This window comes from Bufo gargarizans, chromosome 2, assembly GCF_014858855.1.
Source record: "Bufo gargarizans isolate SCDJY-AF-19 chromosome 2, ASM1485885v1, whole genome shotgun sequence".
Lineage (NCBI taxonomy): Eukaryota > Metazoa > Chordata > Amphibia > Anura > Bufonidae > Bufo > Bufo gargarizans.
The window spans coordinates 121,693,204-121,705,865 of NC_058081.1; the positions used below are offsets into that span (position 1 = coordinate 121,693,204).

The 12,662-nt window shown below is 43.7% G+C and overlaps 1 protein-coding gene across 8 annotated transcripts in view; it reads right to left on the reverse strand.

Moving 5' to 3' along the window:
- Positions 1 to 12,662, reverse strand: part of CHD2 (chromodomain helicase DNA binding protein 2) — a 134,956-nt gene that overhangs the window by 100,427 nt on the left and 21,867 nt on the right. Inside the window, exons 1-3 of one of the 8 annotated variants that reach the window (XM_044279445.1) lie at positions 8,103 to 8,275; positions 7,722 to 7,761; positions 7,315 to 7,416 (exon numbers count right to left, since the gene is read on the reverse strand). The exons of 5 other annotated variants lie outside the window; for them this stretch is intronic. In XM_044279445.1, coding sequence (XP_044135380.1) covers positions 7,315 to 7,416; positions 7,722 to 7,761; positions 8,103 to 8,211 — 251 coding nt within the window. In that variant the 5' untranslated portion in view covers positions 8,212 to 8,275. Of the gene's footprint in view, positions 1 to 7,314; positions 7,417 to 7,721; positions 7,762 to 8,102; positions 8,276 to 9,262; positions 9,545 to 12,662 lie in introns of those variants that run through there. 2 more of the 8 variants (XM_044279448.1, XR_006387802.1) reach the window with 2 other exon arrangements.

Consider the following 12,662-nt stretch of genomic DNA (forward strand, 5'->3'; position numbering starts at 1 on the left):
GTGTGAGGTTAGTGTTTCCCTATATAAGTTGGCAAATACTATCCCTCTACATGTAATGACAGCTGATGTCCCATAACAACAGCCTGGACATGCTGGGAATTGTAGTTCTCCCCTTATACCCTTCTCATGTAATGTTTAAAAGTCTATACACCTGAGAGTTGTAGCTCTTCCCTTATAACCCCCCCCACACACACTCACTATCATGTCCACTGTTGCCTCATGATAACCGCCTTAGGCTACTTTTACACTAGCGTTTTCGCTGGGTCCCGCAGCGTTCAGCAAAAACTCCTCCATTCTGATAATACAACTGCCTGCATCCGTTATGAACAGATCCAGTTGTATTATCTCTAAAATAGCCAAGACGGATCCGTCATGAACTCCACTGAAAGTCAGTGGGGGATGGATCAGAGAAAACGGATCCGCCACCATTGACTTACATTGTGTGTCATGACGGATCTGTCTTGCTCCGCATCACATCGCAGCCAGAAAAAATGCAGATTGCAGCATTATTCTGTCCGCGATGGGGATGCAAACAAATGGAACGGAATGTGTTTTGGTGCATTCCATTCAGTTTTGTCCCAATTGACAATGAATGGGGACAAAACGGAAGTGTTTTCCACAGATCCACCCTTTCCACGGATCTCAATAGCAGAAAGGAAAAGCGCAGATGTGAAAGTAGCTTTACACACGAGTAATAACGAGTGTCACTAGAGAGGAAGATCTGACAGATAGGGAAGGTTTCCGTCAGTCTCACCGAATGTCACTACAAACCCTTGATTACTTCCAACAAAATGGCCACCCTCGCCCTGTGTGACAAAAGTTATCCAGATAAAAGCCAGTCCCCTCCTGCCTTACATGCACCAGAATGAGAAAGGCTGCAATCTAATAAAACAGTTTATTTTTAGTGTCTGCAATTGTGATAACTGACGAAACAAGTGCAAATAACAAATACATATAAGGAGATTATATTACATTTTGTTGGTTGTTTTTGTAATCTGATTACAAACACAAAAAACAACCAACAAAATCTGAATTTAATTCCCCTTTAAGTTTGCAGAGAGCTTTAGAAGGTCGTCTAGTGTAATTACCAAATAAGGCTACTTTCACAGTTGCGTTTGGCGTTCCGCTTGTGAGATCCGTTTGAGGGCTCTCACAAGCGACCCCGAACTGATCCGTTCATCCCCAATGCATTCTGAATGGCTAAGGATCCGTTCAGAATGCATCAGTATGGCTCCGTTCCGCCTCCATTCCGCTCTGGAGGCGGACACCAAAACGCAGCTTGCAGCGTTTTGGTGTCCGCCTGGCCATGCGGAGCAAAACGGATCCGTTTGACGTTGACACAATATGGTGTAATTGCAAACGGATCCGTCCCCCATTGACTTTCAATGTAAAGTCAGAAGTCCCTATTACTATATCATCGGATCAGAGTTTTCTCCAATCCGATGGTATATTTTAACTTGAAGCGTCCCCATCACCATGGGAACGCCTCTACACTCACCTAAAGAATTATTAGGAACACCATACTAATACGGTGTTGGACCCCCTTTTGCCTTCAGAACTGCCTTAATTCTACGTGGCATTGATTCAACAATGTGCTGATAGCATTCTTTAGAAATGTTGGCCCATATTGATAGGATAGCATCTTGCAGTTGATGGAGATTTGAGGGATGCACATCCAGGGCACGAAGCTCCCGTTCCACCACATCCCAAAGATGCTCTATTAGGTTCAGATCTGGTGACTGTGGGGGCCCTTTTAGTACAGTGAACTCATTGTCATGTTCAAGAAACCAATTTGAAATGATTCGAGCTTTGTGACATGGTGCATTATCCTGCTGGAAGTAGCCATCAGAGGATGGGTACATGGTGGTCATGAAGGGATGGACATGGTCAGAAACAATGCTCAGGTAGCCCGTGGCATTTAAACGATGGCCAATTGGCTCTAAGGGGCCTAAAGTGTGCCCAGAAAACATCCCCCACACCATTACACCACCACCACCAGCCTGCACAGTGGTAACAAGGCATGATGGATACATGTTCTCATTCTGTTTACGCCAAATTCGGACTCTACCATTTGAATGTCTCAACAGAAATCGAGACTCATCAGACCAGGCAACATTTTTCCAGTCTTCAACAGTCCAATTTTGGTGAGCTTGTGCAAATTGTAGCCTCTTTTTCCTATTTGCAGTGAAGATGAGTGGTACCCGGTGGGGTCTTCTGCTGTTGTAGCCCACCTTTCTTTCCCATTCTGACATTCAGTTTGGAGTTCAGGAGATTGTCTTGACCAGGACCACAACCCTACATGCATTGAAGCAACTGCCATTTGATTGGTTGACTAGATAATCGCATTAATGAGAAATAGAACAGGTGTTCCTAATAATTCTTTAGGTGAGTGTATGTTAGAATATACTAGGGGTGCACCGAAATGAAAATTCTGGTCCGAAACCGAAAATTCAGGATGCCCTTGACCGAAAACTGAAACTGCCTTTTTGCCCAAATACTTTTAAAATACTTTTTTTAAGTAAAAAAAAAAGGAAAGTGAATTAAAATATAAAGTTAAACAGATACATCGATATTATACACACAATGCCACCCAAAGTGGTTATTTAAAAAAAAAGCAGGTAAACAGAGCAGAGAACGCAGCACTTGTAGGAGCACTGCCTTCTCTTCAGCTGATTGGACGGGGTGCCCAGTGTTGGACCCCTGCCGATCCGATACTAATGACCTATCCTGAGGTTAGTGCATCAATAGTAAAAAGTGGACAACCCCTTTAAGTGTCTTATATTAACGTTCTCTACATAATAAATGCCATTTGCTGAAGTGAGACATCCCCTTTGAGTAAAAACCTGGCCTACTTGTAATACTGGCTCCCCAATGTGATCCTGTAACAGGATAAAGTCACTACAAAGAGGATTGCCTCACCCAGAAAAGCAGCAAGCTGGGTGGGGGAGGGGGACAGTCCAGAGACTAGGAAGGAGAAGAAACTTTGTAGCATTCAGAAGGCCATAAATCACTGATTAGAGAGCTACATTCTCATGTACAAAATAACCTGCTGGCGGTCTCCACAAAAACTCCACTGCGTGAAGGACTTTTCTAAGCTTTTATTAAAAATAAATAAATAATATAATTAACAGTCACCCTCACGCCCATGGCTGCTGTGATCAGTGACTGGCGGGAGGTCATGTACCGATGCAGCCCATGTAACACAAACTGCCGAGAGCCGATGCTATAGCAGTGGACTATAAGGACTTTTTATGCCATGTGCAGGTGAAAGCTTTTTTTTTTTTTTTTTAAATAAAACCTAAAGACCCCCTTTAACCAAATTGATGTGCCGGCAGTTATTGCACACAAACGTACGGTGGCTTTCCTGAACAGACACGATCCAAACCCATCCAAGGCTTTAAAATGAAATGCAGGATCCAATATTTGGGCGCCATAAAAATGGATACAGTCGTGTGCATGAGGCCTTAGGCTGAAGTCAGGCTTGTATATTTCAGGCCTCATGCACACAAATGTATTTTCTTTCCGTGTCGTTCCGTTTTTTTGCGGACCGTATGCGGAACCATTCACGTCAATGGGTCCGCAAAAAAGCGGAAGTTACTCTGTGTGCATTCAGTTTTTCGGTTCCGCAAAAAGAATATAGAACCTGTCCTATTATTGTCGACATTACGGACAAGGATGGCACTGTTCTATGAAGGGCCAGCTGTTCCGTAAAATAGAAAATGCACGTGGATGTCATCCGTATTTTTGGCGAAACACAAAATACATACGGTCGTGTGCATGAGCCCTTACAGATTGAAAAACTAAGACTTCGTCCACAGATAAAATGTCTGTGATCAAAACCAGTGGCAGATCAGTAGGCTTGGGGTGGAAATGGCACCAAAAAGGTGTCAAGTACCGCTAGTGAACCTAGTCCTTTCCCACTGACATCAATGGGAAGTTGTAACATGCTCCTCAAGCGTACTTGAAAACAGCGGTGTAAAACAAAACGTGAAAATGTGCACAAGGAAATGGATAGGAGCTGTGAATACAGCCTTACAAGAGGCTGACGTTAGTTTCCATCGGTTTTCTTCCAATTCAGCCTCTATTTCATTGAACTCGACAGACATGATACGTCCTGTAAAAAAAGGACTGTACTTTTGAATCCGTTTGAGTCTACAGAAATTGATTGGGTCACTAGACTGATCCTGTACGATTTAAAAACAAAAACATTAAATTAAAAAAGCAACTACTACAATTGCACATTTAACCAGCCTATGCAGCCAAGTCCACAGAAACAAAAAAGTTAGATGATGCCTCCATTCAAGGGTTAAATTAAGTCAAGAGAAAGGTCAATGGGTTAATTTGATGCTAAATTCCTTTGTGATGTGGAGCTGGTTCTGGGACTGGGAAGTTGTACCACATCACGTGAACAAGGAGCAGCTGTGTGCTGTGGAAAGGGTTAACAGAGCCCACGTGTTCCTGGGAAATAGTCTGGAGACGCCAGTGGGAATAAAAAAAAGATTTCTCAAGAGTGACGTAAACGAGGTCATCAATGGTAGACAAGTAATAAATATATTTGTCTAATAATGATACAAACATAAGCCCTTCGCTCTCATGCACACAGCGTCCAGCCTGAGCACACTGTCTGCCTCCAGCTGGCTGACTAAGCTGGGCTTTCATGCCAAAAAGGGAGGGGTGTGCACAGCTGACATCACACGGGAGCTACGCCCCCACTGCTGACGCCCCAGTTACCAGGAGGCCAACAGCCAATCAGATCCGCAGCAGCCACAAGATGGCCTTTGAACTCCTAGAAAGCAACTTCCTCCTCCTGCTTGTGGAGAGCACAGAGCATCAGTGTCAGCCTGCTGCTGCAGCACAAAGGGAGAGCCATTTTGTGACTGGAACAGAAAAGCAGAAAACAGTGAAAATACTGCTTTTCCTGCCCAAATCTTCATTGCTTTCTCCCCCATGTCCCCTGACAACAATGCCCCTTCACAATCCTCTGTATTTCCTCTCATACATCACAGAAAACACACAAGCTTTTCATAAAACAGCTGCAGCTTTATCTGAGGCATTTCTCTAAAATGGCTGCCAGTCACAAAATGTTCTCCAAGGACAGTGTGGTGTAGTGCGAGGCTCTCACTCCAGAGAAGGCGGCCATTTTACATCTACACAGTGGCCACCAGCCTGTCTGAGTATATAATAAGCAGTATATAGCAGTATGGAGCTCTGGTCACATCTCTGTACGCTCTATACAATCCTATACAGCCACATCTCCACGATGAAAGCTCAGCTTCACAGGAAACCAGCATTACCTTCACCAGGTCATTCTCTTATAGAAAAAGAGAGAACGGGAAAACGGACGGCAAAAACCACACGGTGGGACATCCCATATCCAAACCCACCGGGAAAATATATATAAAACACTAAACGGTATTTAACCCCATCAGCCCCAGGGCCACAAATATTAATACAAAGGGGGCTGTAATATATTCTACATAATCAGGTGCTGGGGAGATTACACCAAACTGAAATACTGGTGAAAACATGATGGAAAATACTTCAAGAGGAAATAAAGAATAAAAAATAAAAAATTGTGTGTGTTTGTATATATATATATATATATATATACACACACACACGCACACAAATTACCCAGCATCGTACAGGTTTATTTCATGTGTTGTTTGTGTGTGGTTAACAGTGGCGTCCACAGAGCCCGCCCCCCATAACAGTGGCGTCCACAGAGCCCGCCCCCCATAACAGTGGCGTCCACAGAGCCCGCCCCCATAACAGTGGCGTCCACAGAGTCCGCCCCCATAACAGTGGCGTTCACAGTGCCCCCTTCCCCCCCAACAGTGGTGTCTACAGTGCCCCCAATAACAGTGCAATCCACAGCACCCCTTTTTAAGGGATCATGCACACGACCGTATGTATTTTGCGCTTAGCACAAATTGGATCTGTAAAAAATACGGAAGACGTTCATGTGCATTCAGTATTTTGCGGAACGGAACAGATGGCTCCTAATAGAACAGTCCTATCCTTGTCTGTAATGCGAACAATAATAGGACATGTCCTAATTTTTTGTGGAACAGAAATACAGACATACGGAAACGGAATGCACACAGAGTAACTTCGTTTTGTTTGTTTTTTGCGGACCCATTGAAATGAATGGTTCCATACGGTCCTTAAAAAAAAATAAAAAAAATAATAATGGAAAGGAATCAGAAAGAAAACACGTTTGTGTGCATGAGCCCTTACAGTGACAAACAGTGCCAAATGACAGGAGCAATGTATAAAAAATAGACAAATGAATAAAAATAATATATATATATATCATACACACACACACATACACGCCCTGATAATATTAACAATGAATGTGTTATTTCAATAACCTCAGAATATGTTAAGGACAAAATGCAGAAAAATAACATCTGACAGTTTATGAAGGAAGAGCTATACATAACTTACAATTACAGGTATAACAGAAATGTGTGTATATATATATATATATATATATATACACACACACATATACATATATACACACATATATATCCTCAAATTTAACATATAACACATCTGAGTTTGTAAAGGGAGAGCCGTATATAACTCGCAATAACAGGCAAAATACAAAATGTGTGTGCGTGTGTATATATATATATATATATATATATATATATATATATATACACACACACATACATACACACACATATACATACACACACATATACATACACACACAGATCTATATATATATATATATATATATATATATATATATATATATATAACTGACATAGCACTATCACACAATAAACGCTTTTTTCCCGTCCTTCCTTGTAATCCGGAGTAGCGCTGGATGTACAGACACAACATGAGCAGGACTACAGTGTACAGGGCTGTGTGACAAGGACTATCCCCCAGGGGACATGACAGGGGCCCGGGAAGGATCTACTACTTTACTCCCAGGCTGTATCTGGGGCCTTGTGAGAAACCACATACATGACACCGTGTCCCCAAATAGACAAAATGGTGCAATGCAGCAGAGACTCCAAATACCCCAAGGTCATGTACCTGCCCCATACAGGAGATGGCACAGATCAGACCCTGGCAGGGGTGGCACTGGGCACAGGCTGGAGGGATCTCTGGGCCTCTCATAGCCCCTACAAGTTTCTGTGCAGACCCTGGAAGATTAGGGTGTGGCAATGAGAGTCAAGGTCAGCACTGGGGGAAAGCACAGAATATTGGGGGTCTGCAACTTGTGGCACTGAACCCTGCTGTGTGACTACAACTCCCAGCATGCCCTGACATATCATGCCCTCATACCTGGATGCATTGCTGCGCGCTGAGCCGCCGTCCTCCTCCATCGTGTACCCGGGGCAGGTGGCAGGCTCCGGGCCTTTGTAGTAGCAGGTGCCCAGGTAGGTGCTGTCAAAAGTTGAGAGAGAAGTAAGGTCCCCGGCTAGAAGGCTGGCAGCCCCGCCGGGCACATCCCGGGGCACGCCCGCAGCCTCGCCGCAGACACCCGCACATATACACGCCCGGTGTGCGGGGAGATGGCAGCCGCCGTCCGGGCACCGAGTGCGGCCGCCAACTTAGCTTCGGTCGCCTCGCCCGGACACACTATTTATGATTACGTCATTAGACGGCATAGTGAGCAAAAAGCGAGAAAATAGCCCAAAATGTGCAGAACCCGAAGGAATCACTAGCGGTAGTAGTGACCGGACGCTCACCTGTCTATTCCATGTACTGATCCTGCAGCCGGGGCAGCGACTCCGGAGGTCGGAAAAACGCAACAAAAATAAAATAAAAATTACCGAGAAAAGGTGAAAATCGAGTAAAAAGGGGAAAAATAGAGTCGTGGGGGTCGATAACGGGGGTGAGCGAGAGCCCGGGGTCGGCAGGAAGACCGGAGGAAGGGCTGCGGATCAGAGCGCACAAATATGGAGGTGCGCCATGAGCTGGGAAAACAACGAGCAGACTCCTCGGCTCCGCGCCGCTCGGAAAAGGCAGAAAAAGCGGCGAATTTCGGTGTTTAGATCCTTAGAGGGGTCCCAGGGAGAGCAGAGGGTGAGAGGGGCCCCTGGAGGGGGTCACAAGTTCCACAAAGTTACCCTGAAGTGAAAGGGAAAGCGGCAAGAAGAGTGCGCTCTCTAAGGCACAGCCGCCATCTGTAGCTCCTTCCCAGCTCTGAGCTCTGCCTGTGATTGACACTCTGTACATTTACCCCAGAACTCAGGTGATGTACTGAGGACCCACCCCCTCCATCTCCACCATTACCACCCAGTACTCAGGAAGGGGCACCCAGCATGAGGGGCACAGGGGACCCTGCTACACAGGGCAGGGGGCTCTCCTTCACTAGCAGGGGTGCTGCACCCTTTACTAGCCAGACACTGCAGCTAATAAGTGTCCTTTGTCTCCATTGCCTCAGTAAACGTTGCAGTCCTTGGGATAAACCACTTCCTCTCTGTACAGGAAGTCAGCCATTTTGTGAAGAAAGCCTTCTAAAATGTCTTCTTGAAGGGGGTGAAGCCAGTCCATGTAATGCATGGCATATGAGGGGCACATGTGGGAGGAGTCATAGACACCCCCAGTCTCACAAATACCAGTGATATGTGGTGGTCAAGCCATAAATAGATTTTAAGTCCTTGTCTCCAACACCATAAAATATTAATGGAACCTTCTCAACTCTACAGCGCCGACCTAGTGGAAGGACACCTTGTACAGATAACCTCTGTAATATGTTTTAAATAAACCAACCCAGTCTTAAGTCTCTTTGAGAAAACCTTGGAAAACCATTAAAAGGCGTTTATCCCATAAAAAAGGAGACGAAAACGGCAACTTCTGTTTCAATGATGCAGCACAGTGTTCCCTGATCATGTAGACCCTACCAAGTCAATAGTGGACATTGGATGTGCAAGTTTAAAATCGTTCTGGTAAAAATCAAGCTTGATAGACCCATTTGGTGGAAGGTCTACATTGACATGTGGAGACTTGGACTCTGACATATAAGGATCTTTGACGTTCTCAGACATGGTCACCAAGCTCTTCTCATTTTTCAATAATACCATACACAGTTGGCTCTACCATTTGTCAACACCTTTCAGATGTTTTACCCATCGTTCACCAGTAATGACCATCCCTAGCTAATTTGTCCCAAGTTGCCACAACCAGTAGAACATGAAACCAGCAAAAAGGCATAGTAATGGTTCCCCACACTGACCCATCACCAAAACATTAAGCACCTTGTTGCTTTACCAATAATGACACAAGCTTTACATTGAATTAAGTTTCTCTTTATTGAACAGTCTTGACAGTTGGCATTACGAAATGAATTGATATAGTACTAAAATGGTGCAAGAAAATACTCAAAGCATTCGAAACATAAGGACAAGACAAGGCAGCATGGTGTCCATTCTGGAGGTTCTTGCTGGAGGTACTAGGATAGAGTGAGCCAGAATTTACTCCAATGATCTCCAAGCAGTTGACCCTAGAATGATCTTTGTTGACTTCTCATCAGTAGACTCCACTCCAACTGCACAAGGACTTGGGAGGTCTTTGAAAAATCAGAAAGAGAAAGGCCATTGGAAGGTGGGCATAAATCTTGGACAAGTCACTTACAATTACAGTTTTATACATTTTAGTTTTTAAGTCATGTATTTCAAGGGTTCCAACTGGACCTAGTCACCAAAAAAATGCATCTCCCACACCCTTAAAGCAGTAAGTCTTCCTTGGGGCCTCCACAGGAGAGTAGCTATAAGGGGTGCTAAGGCAGCAGCCATCCTGATGCCTGACAGGTCTTTAAAGCCTCTCGGCTACATAAGACACACATAATATAAAATCACACAAGACAGAAGAAGGTCCCTGTTACGGATTTTGCATCACACCTGTGGGCCAGCATTATCTGACAAATGTTAGGAACACTGACAGCAGGAGGTGAATTCAGGACCTATAGGTAGCTACAGAGTATCTCATGGACCATACTGAAATTGACACTTTATTGGTCTTCAGGTTCCCTTTTCCATCTGCTCTTAGGAGTACACTTCACTCCTGTTAGTAAATTGCTGTACCAGAGAAGCTACCTACAGAGGTTTGTACAGCACAATTGAGAATCCAGACACCTCTACATAGTAGCTACAGCAAAGATACACTAGTCCCCTATAGTCACATCAATACAGGATTATTTCAAGGTAACCAAGGCCTTCAGTAACTGTGGGATGTTCAGATGATATTTGCCATGACAGGGATAAGAAATGACAAATCTGGAGAACCTGTCACTGTTTTTAAAAAGAAAAAAAAAAAAAAAGCTGTCTGTTCAGCCACGAAGAGACGGGTAAAATGTTAAAAAAAAAATTATATATTCCAGAAAATGAACGGCACTCCGGTAGGTCAAACAAATAACTCCTTTATTCACCCGTGCGGTGCAACGTTTCAGCTCAATACTAGAGCCTTATTCAAGCAAAGAACAAATGCATATGGTGAGTAATATATATATATATTTTTTATACACACACATCAAAATCATGTGACCCAATCAGATCAGTAGGTGTTAACCAAAATAACATACAATACAATTGAAAAAAGTGCATAAAATGTACGATACATAGTACAAACATGGTCATGTATATCAATTGTGATATATACTGTAATATTCTTGTGTTAAAAAAACATGATTCATAGTGATTTAAATCATATCCATGTCATGTGATAGACCATAACCTAAAATACAGGGGGAGGAGCCAAAGAGTGCCAAAACGTTGCACCGCACGGGTGAATAAAGGAGTTATTTGTTCATGACCTGCCGGAGTGCCGTTCATTTTCTGGACTATTGATTGGGGTAAGGAGCCTATTCCCTTAAGAACGTGCACCCAAACTTTCACTTTTTGCCAGTGCCGCTATATATAAATATATATATATATATATATATATATATATATATATATATATATATATATATATATATATATATATATATATATATATTATTCAGTTTAACCCACCAAGATCCAATATGACAAACACAGGGCCCAGGAGGAGCACTATCCCCTCTTGGGAAGTGAAGAATGTAACCACTCATCCATGAGTTGAGTCAACCATTTTCTAGCCAAATTACAGGGAATTTGGGGAGCAGTTTGTTGGGTACAGCATTAATAAGAGGGGCATTCCAGCCCGAAGCATTTCATATTTACAGGTGATCATTGTATATCGGTGGGGATCTGACCACTGGAACCAATCCAGGGCAGAGGACCCTTTCCTCCCAAAGCCCCGCCATAAACTCATTTACCATCTCAGAAACAGAGACAGTGTTCAGAGACTACACAGAAAATACACAGCACGAGATTGTCTGGACATGTATATTCATGCACCGACAGATTCAATTTACCAAAAGAAAAATGCCAAAAGTTTCCCCTTTTTACCATATGTGTGGTCAGGATGTGCGGGTATATCTACACCTCATCTGTGCTAGAAGTGGTATATAACTGCACCTTTCAGTACAAGGAGGAGATTTCTCAAAACCGGTGTAAAGTAGAACTAGTTTAGTTGCCTATAGCAACCAGATTCCACCAGAGCACCTTTGAAAAATGAAAGGTGGAAGTCGATTGGTTGTCATGGGCAACTAAGCCAGTTCTACTTAAGTTTAGATGAATCTCCCCTATGTGCGTTTTCTTTTTCCTAATGGCACTTGCAGATGTATGCAATTATATAGCCATGAACTTCACACGGCAGGTTAAAGCATTCTACTACTGCTGGCCTATCCTCACAATCTGACCCCTCACCCCAACTCATCAGCTATTCCAGAGTATCCCTGGAACCAGAAGCATCTTGGTTAATGGGAGCAGCGCTGCAGTAACCAGTCCGTCCAGGACAATGTGCACAGAGCTGTCTGGTTCCTGCGCTGACTTTCAGCATCTGAGCTGCTCGGCGAGAGCGAGGTGTGTCAGACCCCTGGCCATCAGATATTGATGGTGTCTCCTAGTATTAAAATCCTGGACTACCCCTTTCAAGAGGTTGTGTCACTTCAACAAGGGCATTTATCATTTAGAGAAAGTCAATACAAGGCACTTACTAATGTATTGTGCTTGTCCGTATTGTCTCCATTACTGGCTGAATTCATTTCTCCATCACATTATACACTGCTCATATCCAGGGGTTATGACCATCCTGCAGAGCAGATACGAGGTGGCTGCGCATGCATCTCTGTATGTACTCTCACCAGAGAGGCCAGCAACTTTTCCTATAGTGTGCAAGCACAGCCACCACTGCTGGATTGCATGGTGGCCGTAACCATGGAAACGAGCAGTGTATAATGTAGACAATATATTAGTAAGTGACTTGTAATCATGTGTTTCTCTATATGATAAATGCCACTTACTGAAGTGAGACAACCACTTTAATACTTATATAATGTAAATCTAGCCTGGAAACCAGCACATCAATAACAAATAATTAAGAATGAGTGGCACTGAGCTGCAGGACCAGACACAGCCCATGAACCAACGTGGCAGTGTTTTTGGGCAGTGGGACTCAAAAATAATGTGCCGCTAATTGTGGGTCAGACCTAGGCTGCACCTCTAAAATGCAGTCCAGCAATTAGCAGCCACACTTGGAGTTGTATCCTCAGTAAGAATCCAAGTAAAACCCTCTCCCAACATGACAGTACTTAGAAGTGTTTA